Below are 24,647 nucleotides of genomic sequence, written 5' to 3'. Positions count from 1 at the left end.
ACGTATGGCGAGGGCAATCTCCTCAGATGTCGGAGCCGCGTCCATCAACAATTTATCCTCCTCCGAAAGGGAAGGCAGCGCAATATCTTTAAGCAGGGCGTGGGAATCCTCTTCCGAGCGGGAAGATACCGGGGAATACACCCCGCGAAAATACTCAGCGAAGCAATCAACAATTTCCTCCGGCTCAGTGACACACACACCATCCAGTCTCTCAACCGACGGGACAACTCGACTCGCTCTCTCCTTTTTATCCAGCCACGCAATCAGTTTACCAGCCTTATCACCCACATCATACAGTCGCCCCTGTTGCTCTCTACTCAGGCCCCTGGCCGCCTCTGTGACTAGGGCCTTGTAGTCCGCCTGTTTGAGTCTGAGAGCATGCAGTTTGTCGTCTGTGACACCACAATCCAGATCACCCTCCAACTCAGTTATCTCAGATTCCATACGGGTCACCTCCTCCCGCTCGCGCCTCCTGGAATGGGAAATGAGGGATAGGGCCTCCCCCCGGATTACCATCTTGAACGCCTCCCACAGAGAAACAGCAGACGACACAGATCCCACATTATCTCCAAAATATTGCTCAAGGGATTTAACCAAATCTGCGCGGATTGTGGGGTTACGCAGGTACCCCCCTCGGGACAATATCGAAGTGCAACAAGAGCGGGGAGTGGTCGGAAATACCCCGAGCTAGATGCCGCACCTCCCCAACCCTCCCCGCCTGTGCCGCTGGCATCAGAACATAGTCAAGCCTCGAAAGACTGCCATGAGCCCCGGAATGAAAGGTGTATTGTACCTGCGTAGGGTGTTTCAGCCGCCAACAATCCACCAGTCCCAGGGTATCCAAGAGGCCAGACAACCAAGCTTGGGCGCGGGGGAGATCCCTGGGTGGGTGACGATCCTCAGTTCCGGAAATTACAGCGTTAAAATCCCCCCCAACCACTAGAGTCCCCTCCGGCAGTCCAAGAAGAAGGCGCCCCAAATCAGCGAAAGTAGTCGTCTGCAACCCCGGCGGGACATAAACAGAAACCAAAACAAGCACTTTACCCTCCAATCTGCCCACTAGAGCCGTATACCGTCCCCTATCATCATGGAGCACCTCATCAACCTCCAACGGGAGCGAGGTTTTAACCATAATGCCCACACCCCTCGAACCAGAGGTGAAGCCCGAATGGGCTACAAGGCGATAGCCCCGCCTGTTCATGGCACGAAAGGAATTGCCAATAAGGTGTGTTTCCTGCAGAAATACAATATCAGGTGAAATCCGTTTTAAGAACTGCAGGACCACCCCCCGTTTTATCCTGTCCCCCAATCCATTAACATTCCAGGACAGAAGTCTCAGTCCCCTACCCCCCATCACAGCCAAAACCGATCAGTCTCCCCCCAGAGAGCACTTTAGATATAGCACAACAATACTTCTGCCTTGTGGTACAAACAAACAATACCCAACCCCAACCCAACATCCCAAACAAAACTCCCCCCTCCCTGCACCCCTGCATGAGCCCAGACAGCCCCCCCAACTTGCAGTGTGCCTGTCGCCCCTGTGTGAACTAAACTACAAAGACCCCCTAGAGGAGGAAAGAGAACCCCCTCGAGACACCGCACAACCTCCAATGGAGGGGGAACGAGACACAACAGTCAAGGAACCCTGAGCTTGGCCGAAAAGTGGCATCATCAGGAATGAGCCCCAGTGTCAATACCTCATACCCGGTCCGGTGGGCACTCTCCTCCCGCTGCCCCCATCCCATCCCGATCATGTCCCCCAGAATGTTAGCATTCTTGATGACTTAGAAGCCTATGCATGACATACTGTGGAGTTTCTTGTGGGCGTTTAGCTATCCCTGGAATGGGCACCTCCTTGATATGTGTTTACATTTTTGTTGACATTCTAGGTATGCCTGGCATAATGATGTCTATACTTTATATATTGTGCGTATTCCTGAAATAATTGTGGCCATCCATTACATAACGGTGAACAACCCATTGTTTCCCCAGTATAATGTTACCTATTCGTGTTTTGGCAGGAATGAAGCTATGTTTGGCAAAGAAGGCTCATTGGCACCTGTGCCAGTGGAGCAAAGAGCCCATTGCCCCACCTTCTTACACCATTACTACCTAGTGATACTGATTATAGCTTCATTTTATTATCACATTAATGGCATGGGAGACCATTTTCTTTGTTTTGCCACCGATTGTTCAAGGATTTCAAAGGTGGTGGGTTAGCCCCTAAAAAAAACACCCCCGCACACACACTTGGGAATCATACTGCCTCTTCAAAGTTCAACCTGCAGGGTCCAAACAGCTTTCTGTTGCAGGTGCATAAACCTACCAAGTCATCTTACTGGTTTTGGAACTTTTGTCCTGAAAGTTATACACAGGTCTCTGTGGCCGCCATTCCCAGGTCTAAGGTAAGTATTGGGTTGCAACATTCAGGTTCCTATAAAGTGTGCTCAATTCACTGAGCTGTTGCAAGCTAATGTTAAACTCTTTGTATAGACAATAGTAGACTAATACCCCGTGTACGATATTTAGATACCCAGTGTTAGATATTTACTGGGTGTGGTAACAACCTCTGTTGCACATTTGTGCAGAGAAAATGGGGAATTATACTCGAAATTGGTGTTTATCACTTCAAATTTCCCATATATTGAATTTTAATTTTTCTTGGACATTTTCTCCAATAGATTTCAGCAGGTTTGACCTACCCAAATCTGTTAGGAGAAAATTGCAAAGGTGCAGTGTTTACAACAAAACCTGAAACACCATTCACTGTGCAAAGCCCTGTTTGCTCTGTATTTCCATTTATCTTGTAATCATGTCCTCGGATGCTTCGTGATTCATTTGATTTGACAGCCGTCTTTTTGCCATGTTCTGTACAATGACTTTATAAGCATTAAAGAGTATGCACAGCAAGGAGACTAAATTAAATGGCTATCCTTTTATCAGTATGAAAAAGCTGTAAAAATCGAGTCACTCCACTCAGTGCTTGATTTGTAAGAGAATGAGTGACAGGACCCAAAGCTCTGCTCAGAAGCCCGCAGCCACGCTATTAAATGTTGGCACGCTGGATACCAATGCTGCTAGTCTTAATCCGCCTCATGCCACTTTAATCCACTACCAAACACTCCCTGCTCCTTTATCTCAATCTTGCACGTTCCCGCTTTCCCATTTGAAATGAATTTTCCATCTTTTCAGTTTGTGTGTTTTTCCCTCTCTTGCTCTCGGTAAATTTCTGAAATGGAAAAATGAGTGCTGCTCTCCAAAAATAAGTGGCAGTGACCCTTACCGGCAACACTGGCTCAAATTAAGCACGACTCCACTGGAATTCAAATTCAAATTCAATTCAAATTGGTAATTTGCACACTGAGTTGATCTTTGCAGATGATATCCCAGCTAATACCAGCAAAAGTGGCTTGTAGGATCTCCCCACTGGAACGGTTTGAGCCACATAAATTACAGCCATGGTGCAAGTTACCTGTACCGAAATTCCTGAATACACTGCAAGTTAAACAGAGGTGATTTGCCAAACTTCTCTGAACGTGCCATCCCTAGGTTCTATCAGTGCATACTACAAAGAAGGATAGACGTGTACTTGAAATGATTTGTGGATGATGTAGTACACCACAAATCAGGTTAGAGGAGCACAGCGAAAGCTTTTTGGATGTGTTGGACGTGATAGAGGTGCTTTGTTAGACTTTGGGTTTCTCAACACTTGGAGACCAGTGCTCTAGGACAACAGGCTACGGGCACTGTGGAAGACCCTAAGATGCCTCATTACTTATATATTGGTGCATGATGCAAGTCAGGATTGAGGTGCATCAAACAATCTTTCTTGTCTGATCTATGACAAACACCGTTTAAGGCATGGGAAAAGGAGGCATGGGAAAAGTGGGCAATTGCCCAGGCACCACCTTCTAAGGCCCCGCTGGGAAAGTGAACATTCTCTCTAACTCACCTCTATTTGTATACCTTAACCTCTCTCCTTCTTACTGGGTACATCTACCTCTGAATCTCCAATTCTTTGCCTACTGTCATGTTAAGGAGTGGGTGACCCAGCTTTTGAAAGTTGGTTTAGCATGCATCACTGGGCTTGAATTAGCAGAAAATGGATAATAGTATTGGAAGTTATTCAGAACAAGGTCCTCCAAAATATGTCTTGCCCAGGGCCTCAGAAATCTTTCTGATGGGTCTGATCTGTGATAGGAAATGTGCACAGTCTGTAGTGCAGAATAGCCTCTCTCAATACTGGAATGTGTCTTCCTGATGACAGGCAAACTAGAAGGGCACTGTGATAGCTCCAGAGGATCTCAGAAGTGGGAACCAGATGCAGGCCCAAAAAGGTACACTGTAACAGACCTATGAATGTCTCAATACAGGGATGTCATTGCATGATCCAAGACAAGCTGGAAGTGAATTGGGAATGGTTCTTTACATTAATGCAACCATGAACATTTTTGGGGGGAATCTACTCACAAACCTACTACTTCTCTCTCACCATCCTTTTTATTGTTTGGTGGTGTGTCTCACAATCAGCTACCCCCAAAATCATAGTGTACGACACTCATGACTCATTATCTTGTCCCCCTTTTTAGCCAGTTCTTTCTTTACTCAGCTTTCCTTCCCCTCTTTTCTATACTCGAAGTCGAAAACGAGTCCACCACGAGTGCAGAAACTCCGCACTCGTAACTTTACTACACATAAGTACCTGTGTGAATCGGGCCCATTTGTTGTGCATATCCAGCCTGTCTAATCATAACCCTCACATTCTCAAGAAGTAGGTGGCAAATAAATAAAATAAAATAAATCTTTCTGCCTGTCAACGTTTACCACCTTTTCCATCTCTCTCTCTCTCTCTCTCTCTCTCTCTCTCTCTACCTATCTCTACACCTCAATGTTCCTTTCCCATATTTTTTTCCGCCTTCATCGTACCACATTCTTCCTCTCTCTCTCATGACCACTCACCTCTTTCTCTATCACTCTCTGTACCTACCTCTCCATATATACATCTCTTTCCCCTCGAACTGCCTAAACTATCTCTATACCTCAGCTATGTTTCTGCACCATGCTACTTTATTTCCATCGCATCTCCCTGCATCTCTCCTCCCTCTACATCATTTTTATCTCAACCTCATATGTCTCATTACCTCACCCCCTCTCTCTTTTTCTGTCCCTCCATTCTGTGCCTCTTTCTGTCTTTTTCCATCTGTCTACACATCACCTCTCCCGTCTTCTCTTTTCAACCTCCCTCTACCCCACCACTCTACCTCTTTCACATTACCTCTCTTTCTTTACATATGTTTCTAAATCATTAGCTCCTTTCCATTTCTTCTCTTTTGAAAACCTTGTTCTCTATTTCACCTCATTATCTCTATCTTACACTTCTCTCTTACTTCATACATCTTAATACATCTGTCTACCTCACCTCTATCTCTACCTCTCTCTTCCTCAATCTACATCATGACTCTCTACTCCACAAACTCTACCTGCGCATCAACACTGCTGTACCACCCTCTTTATCTCTCCGTACTTCTGCTGCCCTATGCGCCTTCTCGCTCGTTTTGCTTGATCAGAAGTCTCCGTGTAGCCAGAGTGGTGTTGTAGACATAGAAAAAGGAGGGATAGGTCAGGGGAAGAGAATTAAGGAGAACTTTGCTAGATTTTACTCAATGGAATGTTACAGGTCTTTGATGTTCACCTCTGTAGCCAGAACGTCACATGTGAAGTGGGAGCTATTTGTTTTTCGAAAATTCAAGTTATGAGTACAATTTCAAGCACTATTCACATATGTACACTAGTCCAAAAAACACCCACCAAAAATCCAGATCCAAGTGCAAATAAAAATGGGGCTATCAATGTCGAAGTTTTCTTTTGGTAAGTTTAGATGGCGAACACCAGACAAAGTCAGCTACCAGTTGTTTTTGTGGATCTGTTTCTTAAAGTTTGATTTATAATTCAGTATTGTTTGGCGTCATGAGGGCTTGAATTCACAGTAAATGGGTTCTAAATTCAAAGTTATTCGAACAACGCCGCCACATAAATACATAAGGTGGCAAAAGATGGCACTGCCCTAACATCCCCCTGCCCATGTCTCTTTCTTGACCCATTCCTGATCTCTCCCTTCACACTTTGCCCTTCTGCCCAGCCCTCATTCACTCCCAGCCCACCCTGTATCCACCCAACCGTTTCCTACCGAATTCCTCGCCATTGCCCCCTTCAACCCACCCCTTTATTCCTTGCCTCTTTCTCACCCTACTGGTCACACCCTGTCCCTCCTCTCCAATCTCTCTCTTTTATCCCACGCCTCATTTCTCCTGTTCAAACTGTTCTTTTACCTACCGCTTCCTTCCCTACCCTATTCCTCTTCTCTACCTTCACACTCTTACCTTTCTATACTCGCCCCTCTTCTGTTTCTTCCACTCCTTCGCCTCTGCCAGCAGCCAGCTCCTCGTGCCCTCTGCCCACCCTTAGGAGCCTCACATGCAGTGCCTGCTGCCTCTGTCTTCTGCCCGAGCCGGAGCTTTGTGTACAGAAATTGGTGGGCTGGTAAAAGGGAAGGTGACTTCCTGGGCCAAACTACCTTACCGATAACGGCCTGTATTGCTTCTTCTGTACGCCCTCCCCCCTGTAAATCTCAGTTAGACTGTTCCAGGGTATCCCCCGTGGGCTCCTCTGTCCGAATACCCTCTTTGGCCTCTGACCTTGTATGTCTGGAGTGACGGACAAGCGCGTTCTCTCTGCCTGTTTAGAAGCTCAAGGGCGGGGCCTGCGAGCTTCCCCTGCCTGCATGTGCCCTTGTCCTGGCTGGGTGGAGTGCAGATGCTAAACAATGTTGACACAAGTCGGATATTCCTGGGAAATGTTTTTCAGAATGCCCACTTTGTCACTGTCCCCTTGTGTGACCTCTTTTTCCCATCTCCAGGCCCTAGCCCCCAATACTAGGTAGCAGCTTACACTACGATCAGACGCGGGACAGCCACAGTGCTCTATGTGCATTGCAAGGGGTTTAGAAAGGCATACTCTGACATCACCGTTCCTACTCCCATGGTGCAACGCGCCCATGTTGGGATAATGGAGAGTGATGGACAGAGGTGCTCCAAGCACAACGGTTGTTGAATGGCTGATTCTCATGCATCCTTCTTTCCTCTTATTCAGCCTCGCCTCCGACATTGGGGACTACAACATCTCCAACACAGACATTTCCTGGCTGCCCAACCTGGACGACCTGATGAAGGGGTACGCGCGCAACTTCAGACCTGGAATTGGAGGTAAGAAGCTAAAAGGGGTTCCTTCCATTCCTTTTTCATTGGTGCTTCTCATTGGGGATCCTTAAACTGCAGGACCTGATAAAAGGGAGAAACAATAAGGTGCACCAGTGCTTAGTTTGTAAAAGAAATATGCAAGGGTTCTCATCAGGAGGCCACTGCAGCTTCCACCAAACATTACCCCTGCTATGCTGCCAATGATAGTAACAACACAACTGCTAACCGTCACACGCCTACAAGAGTGGCAATTCGGGCTATTTCATGCCCCCAAAGCTATAAGAATTGCTTGAGCGGCAGGTAATAGTCATTTTTAATGAATATAGCATTAATAATTATGGTCATCTCTAAATTACCTAGACAGCGCCACCTTGTGGGAGGCTGTCCCAAGCGCTGGTGGAGACAATTAATTGTGGGTGCCGAGCACCAGAAACCATCGGCTCAAATTAAGCACCATTGGTGCACATGGGAGTATTGGACTTTGTGCAGTGCGGTCGCAACGTGCAAGTCGCTGTACAATAATCCAGCTGCATCCTTCCTCAGCACCCCCTCTTCACTCCTCCTCGTTCCCCTGAGGAGAGAGAGAGAGAGAGAGAAACACCATTATGCGGATCTGCCAAGACGTAGCTATCTAATTCACAAAGTTCAAGGAAGGAATGAAAACGGCATTGACTTAGACGTTGGATATGAGAATAAAGGAAGCAAGATAAAGCAAAACCACTGCGCACAGACTGTACAGCAAATGTCTCTTGAACTATACATTGAAGAAGGTACAGTTCAGCCAAGATTCCTCCTTACAGTGAAAACCACTCCAGAATGTATTGTGACAGCCCAATTGTTTCTATATACATCCCCCGCTGGTAGGCACCTAGAGCCAGCAAGACACGTTCCCACCCCCAAGGGTACCTAAGGAAATAATGGCATCAACATCCATTTAATGTAAGCCTCCCCTCTGTCTCACAGAAGGACGAGAAATACATGCAGTTTGATGCCAAATACACAGGGCACCGCATATCGCTCTGTCCCTGCCTGGGTACCTGTCACCAAGCAAAACCCTTTTCATTATTCAACTTCTACTCAGGGTAGGGCTGACTGAAAGGTCCAGGACCACCATCAAGTCAGCCCCCCTCCAGCCACTCTGGGCCTCCAAAAATCAACATTCTGACAAGGGCGCCAAACCAGCCAATCAGTCCAATTATTTTTGGGTAGCCCCGATCTCTTCTGCTTAAAATTCCACCCTTTCTCTAGGTGAGGGCAGGAGGTAGGGGGCGAGGTCCTTTCTGAAATGCAGCGCCTAACACAGGTTCTTTGCTTTGGAGGAGTTTTGCAGGCAGTCACAGCCAGCATGACCCACGGGTGGAGGGTTCGCGCGGGGGTGCCGTGTGGGGAATGGGGGTCACGCGGGGGAAAGTTTAATTTAATAAATAAAATAATATATAATTAAACTAACCGTTCCGCTGGCCGGGTCCTGCGTCTTCCTTTGCTCTCCTGCTCTCCAGGAACAGGAAGCAGAAGCAGGCAGCCAGGCTCCCTTCCCTAAGCCAATCACAACGTGCAGGACGCCACCCAGCCAGGGGCTTATGGGGAGGCCATTTTCTCCATGTAGGCTGTATTTCAGCCTGCATTGAAAAGGGCAGAGTGCACTTGACTGGTTTGGGCGGGCCCAGGGGGCCGAGCAAACAGTCTTTGAGCACTCTGGAGTGGGCAGACACACAACTCCTCCCCTGCCTTGCTTTCAGAGCAGCCCCGCCCATCCGCCTGCCTGCAACCATAGTGCATTTTTTTATAACGTATTTAAAAGCACATACTTCACAGCTCAGCTTACAAACCACTCAAAAAGAATAAATCTGTGTCACCAGGAAACTTCAAGTGATTCCATCAATTGAAGGCAATACCGGCTTCCAAGCAACTTTTACATTAGCAGATTAACGAGTTGTGCACCTTTGTAATTATTTCAAGCAGCAGGCACCCAGGCAAGAAGGCTTGTGCAGCTGTCTGCAGTGATGTAACATCAGCCCCCGCAGCCCCCACGATGCAAGGGGGGGCCCTAAGCTCCAGGGGCCCCCTTTGGCACTACACGGATGGTGGGTCCCCACCCTGAGAGCTCCTGATTGGGTGTGGAGCATGGGGGGGTCCCCTCCATGTACTTTGAGGGGGAGGGGGGCTCAAGTTTTGTTATGCCACTGACTGTCTGACCCTCCCCCGGTTTTACAGCACAGGAGACTGTCTCCCTGCCTTACATTTCATTCAAAACATTTCAACTCTCAAATTTACCGTCCCACAATGGTCGTCATTTCACAAAAAGTAGGGGAACTGTTTTTCTTTAACAAGTATGGGCATTTCGTTCCCCTCAGCTCCCGCCCAGTTTGACCAATGCTTGTTTATACATTTTTGGAGAATAGCCTGCCTGAATACACGTGTTTGCTCTTTCAGTAGGTGAAATGTCCAGGTGAATAACAACCGACCCCAGGGTTCCTGCGGATTTTGTAATTCCTGATGGGTTGGGGAGCTCCCATTATTGTCCACACTTGGAATCTCAGGGCCCTCGTAATGTGACCATAACCATTCAATAAGTAATCAAAGAAATTGAACTTGAGCTGAAATCAATATCAGAGTGAGTCGATATATTTAAGCCAGTGGTCAATGAACAAGAGAGCAAGTTTTTTAACAAAGCACTACAGCTTCTGATTACTTGTTGCACAACAGCTTCACTTTCTGCCTCTGACCACATGGTTCTTTCTTTCTTTTTCTTACCCTGTCTTTCTCTGTTTGTCTCTCTTTCATGCCCTATCTTTTGCTTTTCCTTACAGGCCCTCCCGTGATTGTTGCCCTTGATATTGAAGTCGCCAGCATTGATCACATCTCAGAAGCCAACATGGTAAAGTCCTCCTATGTGCAGGAAGTGTCTGCTATAAGTGAATAGAAGTAGCATATGAAAGAGACCTCGGCTTTCCAGAAATCGGTTTAAACCGGCAATCACTGACAAATCTCCACCGATGCTCTCTAATCAGCTCACCCTGTTTTACTCGGGTCCCTGTTTTTTTCACATACACGGACTTGACAGCCGTAGGCGCCAATGCACTGCAAATGCAGGAAGTCAGGTTGTTCATACATAATCTGTTTTATTTTTTATTCGGGAAGTTAAAAAGCAAAGTCAATATAGTCATGTAATATATAAGGGTTCCTTTTGATTGGGTTTACTTAGGGCTTATAAATATCAGCGCAGGAGCGTTTCTTCAGGGGGGTGTTAACCCCCAATAAATGTATTTTTCTCCAAAATAGTTGGGTTTAGGTGCTTTTAGTCGGGTATAGTGAGGTGTCTTTCTGATTTCAACTGCAATTTTTACCTACCCACATACAAAAACACACACACACACACTTTTCCCTCTCTGTTTGGAAAGTCTTCAACTTGTCGGTTAGTTTACAAAATAATGTGTTTTTTCTCACCTAGTACCCCTACCAATCCGCCTTTGTTTCCATTTCCATTGACCTTTAGCCCCTCTCATGTTCCTTGCTTGTCCTATAATGTATTTTAACATTATATGCCAGCGCCATTGTTGGAAAATCCCAAGCTGACACCGTCCAATCTTACAGATCAAGCTATGCCCCTGCATCAGCCTTCCATTGATTTAAAACCAGTTGCCTAGCAAAGGTGTTGTGGGCTATAGTACTAGAAACTAAGTGGGCCCCTCATATCCCTAGGTTCCAGTGCCACTAAACCTGCTGCATAATTGATTGCTATTCCCCTGTGTAAAACTGACACCATACTCCACTAAGCAGATTTAATAACAGGTCTAACAATTAGTGTCTGCACAGAAGACAAGGGGTCATATTTACAAGCCCCATTCGCCATCAGGACGTCACTCTTTTTTTGATGCTCTGATGGCGTAGCGCCATTTCCCATATTACAAGGTGGCGGTAAGCCACTTAATGTGACTTAACACCACCTTGTAAATATTCCCCTTTCCGCCGCAGTCCTCTCGGCAAAGGGGCGTACAATGGGTGTTGTTGTGGGTGTTCCACCGCAACACCCATTACTTTTTTACTGCTCCAGATTTATAAGGCTGAGTCAGCGCCAATAACAGCATCATTCTAATGCCATGGATTACCAGGGGTTAGAATGGAGATACCGGGAGAAATAATTAATTTCTCCTCGTTTTTTGCTCTTTCCATGTGTGCTGCATTCTGCATCACACATAGAAAGAGCAGATCGCCATGAATGATTGTTTATGTGCAGAAAGGTGTCCCTCGGTGCACATAAACAATCTCCCCTGCAGCCAAGGCACCCTTGCAACATGGCTGCAGGGTGCTTGCGCTGGTGCTAGGCAGCTTTTTTTGCGCCAGCGCTAGGGGAAACACAGGGGTGCGCTGCATCCTTGTGAATATGGTGCATCCCTGCATTTAAAAAATGTTGGAGTGCGGCATTGCTGAGTTTGGCACAGCTCTGTGCTCTGACTTTTTTGGTAAATATGCACCAAGATTTTTGACCTACTGTCCTAACTTAAGCATCCCTTATGTCTGCTTTTGGACAGTCAGAAAAGCGCTTCTCAGAAGACATTTTCACCACTTCCTGAAATTTATTGCAATCATGCCATGGAAATAGTGATTGTGTGAGCATTCCCAATTCTACACTGTCCTGGTCACACTGACCATGTCTCATTTTGATATCTGATATACACACTCCTTTGTGGCCGTGCTGAAGATTGGGGAAGAGCAGAGGGATTGTAAAGTTTTAATTACAGTGGTATGCTGTGGTATCTTTCCTTAAAACTTAACTTATCAACAATGACAATAAACCAGCTGATAGTTTAAGCACAAGGAGAGCAGAACCTTTGTTGCATTCACTTGATTCCTTGACTCAGAAATACAAGGTCACTCAAGTGCGCTCACTCAGCATATACAAATAAAGTATGTATAGTGCTTTTAAATCAATTCTGCAGATAGATAGATAGATAGATAGATAGATAGATAGATAGATAGATAGATAGATAGATAGATAGATAGATAGATAGATAGATAGATAGATCCATGCAATGTTGTCAGAAAGTAAACAGTAATTAATGCAATTTTTGCACACACTAAAAAAAACTACCGTAATTCATAAAAAAATAGAAAATATAAATTGAAACCCCTTAAGACACTCTACTATGTTGTACTGGTGTCAAAAAGTGTTTGTTATGATGAAACCTTCCAAGCAGCTTGGCTTTTCCACAAGTTCTCATTCCAATCCATGTTCCTTTGAGATTTCCGTTCTAATTAACATGTTTTGCCCTAAGTAGTCACAAAAAGTGTCCTCGCAAAAGCTACAAAAGCAAAAAGAACAGATGATGGACGGAATGCTGAATTAATCAAACATACACCCCCAGTCACAGATCTGGGTTAAATCCATCGTTTTTTTGCATGGCACGCCATTCCAGTTTAGACCCAGCCATATGCAAATCCATCTTGACCCTGTTCCCACTGGGAACAGTCCAGCCCAAACTGTCAGGCCAGGTCCTCCCTGGACCAGAAACAAGCATCCTGGGACATGTTTCGAGGTAACACCCCTCATCAGCCAGGCCAGCATGAATTTGGTGGCGTAGCAAACACGGGACTGATGTCTGGGCATATCCTTCCCACTTAGTGCAACAAATGCAAAAAGTACAGATTATGAGCGTAATGCTGAATGAATCAAACCTTCACCCCCAGTCACAGATCAGGGTTAAATCCATTGTTTTTTTGAAGGCCACACCATTCCAGTTTAGACCCAGCCTCTGGTTTCAAGCTACTCTGGCTGATGAGGGGTGAAACCCTGAAACCGGTCCTAGGATGTTTTTTTCCAGTCGAGGGAGGACCTGGCTTTGCAATTCAGGCTTGCCTGCTCCCATGAGAAACATGGGCAAGACTGATTTGAGTATAGCTGAGTAAAACTGGGGTGGCATGGTGAGCAATAGAAAAATGGATTTAATCCAGATCTCTTGACTGGGGGTGAATGTTTTGATTTATTCTGCATTCCATCCATCACTTGTGTGTTGTTTGCTCCCAAAAGCTACAGCAGAAGTAGATATTACAAAAGGCTTGCAAGCCAACTTAACCCTGCGTCATCCATAGGTTTATCGATTTTTCAGTTTTTCATTAAATTCTCGAGGGCTTGTTCCCTTAAAAGTAAACGCCCTCTGCCTCTGTCCCCAGTTCTCTCCCACCTCGCTGCCACCTGGACACCAAATTTGGAATATAGACTCATCCATAATCTACAACAATTCATTGTGGCCCTGGGATGAACATATCTCTTTACTACCCATGCGATACATCACATGCAATTACAGAGAGGAAGTGTGGGATGAAGTAGGTATGGATTGCCATGGTATCCCAGGGGTGAAACAGCGTTTACATCGCATGCGATACATCGCATGCCATTACAACGCGGTCGTTACAACGACTGCGTTGTTACATCGCGAACCATTACATCGCAAGTCGTTACAACGACTTGCTGTAGGGGGGGCGCTGGATTTAGGGATAGTATAACTTACTATTCCTACTCCAGTTTGTGCAACAGCAGGGAAGGTGTTGGATTGTAATTCCAACACCTTCTGCCCCCTACAGCAAGTCGTTGTAACGACTTGCAATGTATTGGTTCACGATGTAACAACGCAGTCGTTGTAACGACCGCGTTGTAATGGCATGCGATGTATCGCATGCGATGTAAACGCTGTTTCACCCCTGGGATACCATGGCAATCCATACCTACTTCATCCCACACTTCCTCTCTTTCTCTGGTTACTCCCAGCAGTTGGCTACAGCTCTTGTCAGCCGATTGTATACATCCTAACTACATTAGGGCACGCAGACCACTGACTTTAACCATCTTCTAAACTGACCACGTTTACATACTAACATCTCACCCTACTCAACTCACTAGTTCCACCTGCTGTCTGGTTCCCTGCACACACACACCCCGCCACCCCCTTCCTTGATCATCAGTTCCCAAACCACGCATGTAGCAATGGCCCAAAATTACCTTCCCATTGTGTCTTTCATCCAAGAATTGAAGAAATAAATTAAAAAAAGCCTCTTACATATGATCCAGCAACATTCCTTGAGTTGGTCAATATTTCCTTTTGAAAAGCATTACCATTGAGGATTTCTTTCATTCATCGTTCATTATTTAGTTCTGTTGCATTTTGAAAAATATATTCCTACTTGTAATGTATCTTTTTTCATGGTTTACTTATTTTTCATGTCATTGTTGACTTGCATTTCATTTCATGTTGCTCTGTAATGTCATTGTTTTGTATCCTTTTTGCAGACATGTTTTATTTTCCTTCTATAAGCTGTGCTTGGCCTTGAATACAAATGTTTGCCCTCAGTCTCTTAGGCTTTGTGCTGAGTGCCAGGTGGTTATTTGGACTATGTGCTCGATGCACTAACGGTATTGGAAATTAATATGAAAAGGAAAGATTCCTCACTAGGCCATAAATCATTAATACTTTGTTCAAACTCAAGTAGTGCTATTAAATATTTATTGTTTATTTCAAAACATCCAAAAAGAACTTTCTTATCAGAGTTCAGAATTCAAACCCCAAAACTTATAAAGACATCTCATGAGAAGTGCATGTAGTTACTTGATGTTCCCTGTGAGATCTCAGTGTTCCAGCAAATAGATACATTTAAACACATACATAAAGAGAAACATGTAAATGATCATAATTAGAACCGAGGATCAACAAGTGATAGAAGATTTCATGATTCCTCTATATATCTAGCATTGTGTAAAGCAGCCTTTGTGGTCCCTGTTGGGGGTGTAGTTTGCTGCAAAATAAGTCCCATGATTTAAGCTTCAGAAGACTATCAATTTGTTCCCCAACTGCTTTGATGCTTGCGTTTCAACCTCACAAGACTTTAGAGGTCTTCATCAGGAAGTAATACTCTCATAACTATAGATAATATACACCTGTTTTTATATGAGGCATATCTTTTTGCATTAACAGACAGTATGTTAATACTGGTGTGGGGTTCACCACCACCAGCACTCATGCATACAGAAATCACTGCACAGTGCAAAGTTTGAGTATGTACACTGAATATCAGACACTGAATATCAGAGGGATTCACAATAAGATAACATGATTTGTGGTGGTTTCTGCTCTCTCTGTAGGAGTACACCATGACAGTGTTTTTAAGGCAGAGCTGGCGGGATGACAGGCTCTCTTACAACCACACAAACAAGACGCTGGGCCTCGATAGCAGGTTTGTGGATAAGCTCTGGCTTCCGGATACCTTCATCGTGAATGCCAAGTCAGCATGGTTTCATGACGTCACGGTGGAAAACAAACTCATCCGACTTCAGCCCGATGGAGTGGTTTTATACAGCATCAGGTATGGTGCACTGATTGACTGTCCCCATGCTACTGTCACAAAAAAGTATAAAGAATTATGAACTTCACCCATGGAAAGTGAAATTTAAAAAAAAACTTACTTTGAGCATGTGCTTTCAGAAAGAGACCACCGTCACAGTGTAGGCGATAAGAGATATTGAAAACATATTGGTGCTGGACAGTGTGTAGATAGTGATATAGAAAACATGTTTAAGCAGGGCAGCTGGTGGTAAGGAATACTAAAATCATGTCTAAGCAGCCGAGCTGTAAACACTAACATTACCATCTATAGCCAACACCTGAAAAGTGGGCCAAGCAGAACATATTCTTTCACTAGAGGCTGTCAAATCCAATCCAATCAAATCAATCTTTATTCGATTATACAAAAATAATCATAAAATAATGATATATACAGCACAATTTCATACCAATAAAGAAGGATGACTCTCCAACATGTCAATCATTTGTCTTAAAAATGCCTAATTGGGACACTAAGCACAATAAAATACTTAAAAAACATAAGTAGGCTAAAATCGATAATAAATACATTGATATGTAAAACTATAAATCAAACAGTGACTTTCTGAGGTTGGAATATCCGGCAATGAGATCATGGGTTTAACGGGAAATTGTAAGAGAAAAAAATAAATACACAGGTGCCTTAAGAAACATAATTGGATCTCCATTCATTTTCTATTGCACAGAGCAGTTCACAGGAATCCTCCTACTGCTTGACACACAAGTGGATCAGACAATATACTATGGGCCCGATTCACAGAACTAACTTAAGACAAAATCCTAAACTTACTACCATTTTGATATTCACAGAAGTCACTTACTCATTTTGGTATTCACAGAAGGCACTTACTCATTTCGATATTCACAGAAGTTAGGAGTCCTAACTTTAGGACTCCTAAATGCCTTCTGTGAATACCGAAAGTCTTAAAATTAGGATTTTTCTCAGTTTAGGGGTAGTAAAGTTAGGACTCCTAACTTTACTACTCCTAAACTAAGAAAAATCCTAACTTTATGACTTTAGGTATTCACAGAAGGCATTTAGGAGTCTTAAAGTTAGGAGTCCTAACTTTACTACTACTAAACTGAGAAAAATCCTTATTTTAAGACTTTCGGTATTCACAGAAGGCATTTAGGAGTCCTTAAGTTAGGAGTCCTAACTTTACTACTACTAAACTGAGAAAAATCCTAATTTTAAGACTTTCGGTATTCACAGAAGGCATTTAGGAGTCCTATAGTTAGGACTCCTAACTTCTGTGAATACCGAAATGAGTAAGTGCCTTCTGTGAATAACAAAATGGTAGTAAGTTTAGGATTTTGTCTTATGTTAGTTCTGTGAATCGGGCCCAAAGAAAAGAAAAAGCAGGTCTATATTGGTAAAATCACTAAAGTTTTGAAACAGATGCCAGGTGTTGCGTCCGACCGTCTGATAAAGTTTACAGAAAAAAACAGAAATGGACCAGTGATTGAAGGGAGGATTCATCACATGGGCAGAGCAAAAAAGATTTTATATCAAACGGACCTAGTGGAAAACATAGAAAGCTGTTGAGACAAAATTCGGTCAGAAGCCCCGTTCCAATGTATTTTTCACAATAGACAGATATGGCTCAGTGCTCGCGCCTGTTTGAATTGCAGGGAAATATCACACAGTGGGCTTAGTCAACTCTCTACTCTCTCTGTTGGCAGCTGAAAATTTAAAACACAATTAAAATTGGTTTGCTCGCCTCGCGTAATAGTGTGAGGTGATGTAACCAGATCAGGCCAGCCTAGAGCAGTTTTCTTGACAAAGCTCATACAGGGGATCCTGATCTCACAACCACTAGCAAGACAATCAGTGATAACTTAATGGTTGAACAATGCTTTCTCATCACTCCAAATCGAGGTCCAAAGGAGGAGTGGGGCAAGGCCCACCAGGGCAGCCACACAGGACTGGCCCAGTTCCTCATATTAAAAGTAATGTGGGCTACCTGGGTCTTCTCCCGGCAGACCCCTGCAAAAACCATTCTCCTCCTATTGTAACCTGGCGCAATCCCGGAATCCCCATATTCCGGCTCTATAAGTCAGAATTGGTACACGTTTCATTTTATACATTTGTAAAATGAGTAAAACAAGTTTGCGACCAACATTTCAAGGCACATCATACACGGTCCCAAGTAAACAGTTAAAACGAAGGCAACAATTAAAAATGCAGGGTAAAAAACTGCTTCTAGAGTCAAAGGTCACTCTAAGGTAGGGGAATTCAGTCACCCTTGTAATGATGGATATGGGTCTGCCTTTGATACTTTATTGCCCGCACACTATATAATGAGTTTTATATCTATTAGTTTCAAGGTCTAAGTAGTCCATAAATCGGACAAAGTTCTTAATAAGCCCCCGGAAACCATTAGGTGTGCGGGGAAAGTAACACAGCATCCTATGTGTAGAACAGAGCTGGAACTGGGGTCGAATTTACCTTTGGGAGATGCATTCCCTTTAAAGTTAGAAAAGGTGTCAGTCTCTCTCTCTCTCTCTCTCTCTCTCTATATATATATATATATATATCTATATATATATATATATATATATATATATAGATATATGAAAGAAAGAGTTTGCCCCTCGGTGGGACCGCACTTGCAGGTAGGATTAATGCCATAGCACAGGCAGTCTGTTGAAAACTGCAACCTTTAATTTCTTCCTGCTATACGCGTTTCGGGCCACCGCCCTCCTCAGTAGCAGATAGTATGTGTTTGGCAGCGCACGAGTAACCGCCAGTTCATCCCCAGTTCATATTCCACAGGTGCAACTGCTCGCAAAGATTCTTGGGACTGGTAGTTCATCAAACCCATGTGGGTCGTTGCTGCAAAACACAATTTCAAAGTTCAACACAAGGCACGGCAAAGTTCATTCAGGCGCCCATGCACATAAACAGCACCTCCTGCTCCGCTTAAACACTGCATTCCTTTGCTCAGTAGCGGACCCACAAATATTTCGCAGTAGTGCAGTCCCGCGGCCGGGCCGACCGCTATGTATGAAAGAAAGAGTTTGCCCCTCGGTGGGACCGCACTTGCAGGTAGGATTAATGCCATAGCACAGGCAGTCTGTTGAAAACTGCAACCTTTATTTTCTTCCTGCTATACGCGTTTCGGGCCACCGCCCTCCTCAGTAGCAGATAGTATGTGTTTGGCAGCGCACGAGTAACCGCCAGTTCATCCCCAGTTCATATTCCACAGGTGCAACTGCTCGCAAAGATTCTTGGGACTGGTAGTTCATATACAGATATATATATATATATATATATATATATATATATATATATACGTGTGTATATATATATATATATATATATTATCTACTGGCGGTCGCCAGTAGATAGTTATAGTTAGGACCGTGTTTCCATAGGAAATCTCAAAATTCTATTTTGAATAACTCTGGCGCCGGTTGACGAATCTTCGCGAAATTTTCAAAACTAATGGGGCGCTTCGATCAGCTCCTACCCTGAAAGTCTCGGGGGGATTCATCAAGCGGGGGCCGAGAAAAAAGGGGTGTCCCAAAACGCGTTTTCCCCATGCATTTTCCCATAGGACCTTTAGTCGAAGGTACAGCCCGAACGGCTGAACAGAATTACTTGAAATTTGGCAGAGAGGTAGTCCTCAGGTCAAGGATGTGCCTTTTGCATATATGGAGTCAATCTGTTCAGTAGTTCCAGAGAAAATTGCAGTAAAAAGCACATACATATCTATAGCCGGGCACCCTAACGTGCACGAGCGTAATTCTGATTGGTTGTTACATGTCAGTCAACGTTCGAATCGGTTGAAATCAGGAAGTGTCGGCCGCCATTTTGTTTGTTTTCAGTGCGAGAGTGGAAAAGGAAGGTGGCGAACGTGAAAAGGGGACAGGGTAGAGAGTTCCTGACCCCCTAGCCTTTGTCAGGGGGTCCCTGAAGGACCCCGAAGGCAGAAAAAAACATTTAAATTTTGTTTAAAAAAAAATCGCGAGGGTGCGGGCACCGTGCGCGCACCGTGGGCGCACGGTGAAAAACCATTAAAAAAAAAAAAAAAGAAATTTTAATATGTAGTTTATTGAAAAATAAATATATATAAAAAAATAATAATACATACATAACTTAGCATTTAAAAAACCATACAAATTCACTGAAAAAACCATAGGTTTCACACACGTTATAGTTAGGAATTAGCATTTAAAAAACCTTGCTAATTGACTTAAAAAACCATAGGTTTCACACATGTTATAGTTAGGTGGATATTTCACTCATAAAAAACCAATGAAATTCCCCCGTTATAGTTACTTCAGATAACTATAACTCGCGCGACCGCCACTCTATCACAAGGATGATGTCATCAGTGATGTCCAGAGTGATGCCACTGACCATGTCATGAGTGATGTAATATGTGACGTCATGAGCAGAGGATTGCGGGCGCGCAAGTTATAGTTATCTGAAGTAACTATAACGGGGGAATTTCATTGGTTTTTTACGAGTGAAATGTCCACCTAACTATAACATGTGTGAAACCTATGGTTTTTTAAGTGAATATATAGACTGACAGCCCACAATGTAGTCTGCGAAAATCGATCAACGGCTGGGGCGAGCCCTTTCAGCGAAAATAAGCCACAGTTTGGAGAAATTTTCACGATCGAAAGCACTACTTAGGTCCATAATTGCGAGAAAGAGGGAACCCTTTTTTTACAATTGTATTCTGTCCAATCAGTAAGATCAAATTAAGGCATTGTATCTGCATCCCCAATCCTTCTCTGAATACATATTGCACCCTATTGATAGCACCAGACTGCTGAACCGAAGACTCTATGCTAAGCAGGATGATCTGGCCAACAATGTTTACTACCGAATCCAACAGAGATGCTGGTCTGTACAGCAGGGATCTTGCCTGTTGTCTTTCATGAATACGGGGACAATAACAGAGAGCTGCCAGGAGGTTGGGATCCTATAAAGTACTGCAGCCTTCAAGACATTGGTAATAATGTGAACCCACAAGATTATATTTTCCTTATGAAGATTCATTGGGACCCAGTCAGGTCCTGTTTCCTTTCTGGAGGTACTGGAAGAGATAGCTAAGTAAAACTAATGTCAAGGGGAAACATAGGGCGGGTCATCTATTTCCGTTAACCTGTTACTCTTAACACCCACTGTCCTCCTCTAGTTCACAATATTCTAAAAGCCCTTAGTGTCTAACTGTTTATATATTTAAATCAGATTTTTCCCGTTTTTTTCTTTGAGGATATTCTTACTTTTTAATGGCCGATTTATGCGCGTGCCTTGCTACGGCTAAGAGACGGTACTATCCCTAGGGTTACATTTAGGCATGAGGTGCAAGAGTTGTTTAGCCATCCTACACTCCCTGTAAAATCAGCCAACCTTACCTGATTTGTTATTTTTCCCAGGGGCAATTAAAAAGTTTTTAATGGAGCGATTTAGATTTTCGAAGGCCACCATCATATTAGCCACAAGGCAAACAGTAGTTAAAAGTTAATCAAGAATCAAGCCAAGATTGGCTGTAACTGTAGAACACAACAGAGTATTAATATTCAACGCCTGCCACCTAAACCTGTCCTCAGGAGTCAGGTTAGACACAACTTTGCAAGTCGATCATGGTGGACCTTCCAGGCGTAGGACTATTTCATTTGGAGTTTGATCACTAAACCCATTTTCTGATCTGTGATACCCTTGGAAATACAAGTATAATCTGTAACAGTTCCTTGCCCCCACCCCACAAAAGTCGGTATTAGCTATATATATATGTGTTTTTGGGAGTGCAACGTGTTTTGCGGGAGGGTTTTTTATTTACTTTGCAGGTTTTTGTCTACGATCGTGTCCTATAAGCATTGGAAGTTGACTTTTTAAAACATTTTTTAAGGAAATCATTTTTGGTTTATCATAAACCAATGCTTTTTTAATTTGATTTCCTTTTTTCAGGTTTCCACGAGCATTTATGTTTTTTATGGCCGCTACATACTTTGGATTGCTTCGAGCGATTTGTTTCATTTTTGCATTTTTTTTGACTGGCTGGACAATATTTTCCCATTTTTGGTGGATTCCTGTTTTTTTATTATGTGGATAAAGCAAAAGATATGCGACTGAAGAACAGTACGTTTTCTTTATTTAATTTTTTTTTAGGTCGAAATTACATTTTATAATGTTTGTGGAAATATGTGATTGTTATGCGACATTGTTTGGTTTATGTGTTGTAATTAATTTATGTGAAGGATTCAGTTTTTTCTTACTTTTTTTGTTGGTGATGCTAACATTTTATTTTAAATATTTTATATATAGTTTTATTATATCAATCTTCATAAAAATTGGAATTTTAATTACTTATTTGACTGATGTAATAAAATATCATATTTATTATTGAAAAATACAAGGTTTGATATGTTGCTTAAGAAATTGTCAGAGTTTTTGAGGATTTTGGTAGGTTACTAATTATCTTATAATAAGCTTTTTGGCTTTCATTTCTAAGTAATCTATGCCTTTGTTATTTATTAAATGTTTTATTTTAAATTGTAGCATATGGTACATTCTTTTGGTTTGTTCACTAAGTTTAGGGCCAATTTGGGTAACAGATTGTTCCATTCTTAGTTGTTGGTAGCTTTGCTCTTTTTTGTAATGCTTCTATTAATTAGTACATTGTAGGATGAGTTCTGCCTAATGTGAATTGAAAGGCATCCTGCCATCCTTCCACTCCGTTGTTTGTGTCATGCTCAGAGTCACTCACTAATCTGGTTTCCTGCTAATGTGAGAAGAGTCCAGACACTAGTTAACAGCTCCTCCCTATACTGGAGGCCTGAGCGAGCGCTCACTCGGCCAGGTCTGTGCCCCCAGAGGGAATAGGGGCATGGGATGACAAGAGACAGAGAGAGAAGAATAAGATGTTTTCCGGAAACTGGGATTCCTGTCTTGATTGCGGAAGCTTCCTGCTTCCTTGGTCTTTCTGCATTGGAGAGGGGAGAGAACAACGTTACTACTGAGTACATCACCCTGTAGTTCCACACTGTAGTTCTACATCCCAACTACTACTATCCAATCAGGTTCAATCCCTGATGGTATCCCCTTTCCTGCCTTTGCTACTCTCTCTCTCTTGTGTAGTCTGTGGTGTGGTCCGGTGCCTTAAATGGAAAGAATAAATAATGTATGTGTTCTTACTTGGGCATACGATCTAGATATCAGGTAAGTAAGTGTAATTACATGCCGAGGCCTTTGATGCTGAGTGAGGTGGTATTACCTAGGTGACAGTATGTCTTGGCATCAATTCCTTGCACGAAGTACCAGGTACTCAGTGTTGAGGCACTCTACCAGTTATGGCTAAACATGCATAGGTCAGTACACATACGTTCACCTTGTATACATGAGCCTACACAGACAGGTTCATGTGGTTTGCATGAGCAACACAAGTATAGCAGTAGTGCAGCAGGATTATGCATGCATCACAAAACATTAAACAGAACTGTTATTCCAGAAATGCTAAATTACCATCCCTGGATTTGGTTATTTTTCTGCTATAGGTTTGGTACAAGCGCTATGTCTAAACACTTTTGTACCATTGTTCATGCTTAAACATTTATACACAGTCTCAGTTTGTTTTTAAGTATAGAGTTCCCCTTTTTTACAAGGTTCGAGTGAATGCTTCCAAAGCAAATAGCAAGTGTTAACACCACGCATTGATCCTTTTTAGCAGGGTCAAGCACGCATGTTTCAAAGGTACGTAGGGGTTGTTAATGTGAAGCGTTGTGGCGCGAGCGCGTTATTGCCTTTAATCTTAGATGTTTGTATTGTTTTTGCAGGGCTCTCCTAACAATGCACACGAGGGAATAGGAACATGGAAAATGATGCCAGCGAGGGAAAAGTAACTCAGGAGCTGCCTGCTTGAAGACGTGGCTGCTTTGAAAAGTATAGCTAGCGACCTATGAACAGTGTGCGTGGCTCAAATAGGAGCTGCACCCAACATGGCAGCCTCTTCTTGCTCCTTTTTCTCTTGTGGCCCAGGATTGGGTCACTACTACTATCTGACGCATCAGGGTCCACCAATGCCTGCTGCCAAAAGAAAGGCTTGTCATGATAGGCGGGTGCAACTTCGAGAACCAGGGGCACTATGGATACGGACGGCCCCTGGAGACTCCATTCAGAATGATGGCAAGCCTGATAGCTTGTTTTGGGTTACTGTGACAAAGGTGCTGTCATAGACATTCCACCATGTTATTTGGAATTTGGGTTGGCATCTGTGTCCTGAACAATGTAGTCTGCCAACCCAAGTGTCTTCAAAGGAGTCCATTAGGGGGCTAAGTTTGTCTTCATGTTTTTTGGTGGAAAGGGCTTTCTAGTAGTAAATTGTAGTGGCTGGCTTCCTCTGTGACAGAGAGATAGGCTAATGTTATCATTTTTGTAATTTCAAAAGCAAATTGGCTGTTTGTAGAATATTCTACACTTAGTGATGATTTTTGGAGGTGTCTCGATATACCTTGATTGAAATGAAAGTAACAGCCCTGTATGGCGGAGTGACGGTAAATTTTTAGAATGGTTTGAATCATGGCCTGGTCTAAGTCTATGATTATTTTTGGGGGGTAGTAATTATTTGTTTTGTGTTAGATATGGTTTAAGAGCTCATAGTAAGTGTTGCTTTGTTTATTTGGAAGTAGAGAATATGTAAAAGGTATATTTGTATTTTGTTATTCACCATGCAGGGTGTATATCCAAGTGAATGGGTTGGGACATATTCGAAAGGTCCCAGCCATCATCCATGTTTCACATGGGTTCAGTTTTAATAAGTTATCTGCTGTACAGAATATTAGGATTTGTTTTTTGTTAGTTGGGTTGTCATGTAAAAGGAAAGGTTCCTCATTATGTGTCATTGTTAAGTGTTCAGGTATGTGTATGTCTTGGAATCTTATAGGGGAAGTTGGGGTGTCGCCGGTGTCTCTTTTAGTTTGAAAAATTAAATGTTTTAAAGTGGTGACATGTGGTAGTTGGCCTTTTGCGTGTTCTGGGACTTTGCTTGTGGGCCCCTGGGAG

General features: G+C 43.4%; 1 protein-coding gene across 1 annotated transcript in view; it reads left to right on the top strand.

Annotated features, from left to right (window-relative positions):
• GABRD (gamma-aminobutyric acid type A receptor subunit delta) overlaps window positions 1-24,647 on the top strand; it is a 228,984-nt gene that overhangs the window by 131,999 nt on the left and 72,338 nt on the right. Inside the window, exons 2-4 of the mRNA XM_085609342.1 lie at window positions 7,150-7,262; window positions 10,067-10,134; window positions 15,391-15,611. Coding sequence (XP_085465468.1) covers window positions 7,150-7,262; window positions 10,067-10,134; window positions 15,391-15,611 — 402 coding nt within the window. The remainder of the gene's footprint in view (window positions 1-7,149; window positions 7,263-10,066; window positions 10,135-15,390; window positions 15,612-24,647) is intronic.

The sequence above is a fragment of the Triturus cristatus genome, chromosome 1_2, assembly GCF_964204655.1.
Source record: "Triturus cristatus chromosome 1_2, aTriCri1.1, whole genome shotgun sequence".
In the NCBI taxonomy this organism is placed as follows: Eukaryota; Metazoa; Chordata; class Amphibia; order Caudata; family Salamandridae; genus Triturus; species Triturus cristatus.
This window is presented reverse-complemented; position numbering and strand designations above follow the sequence as displayed.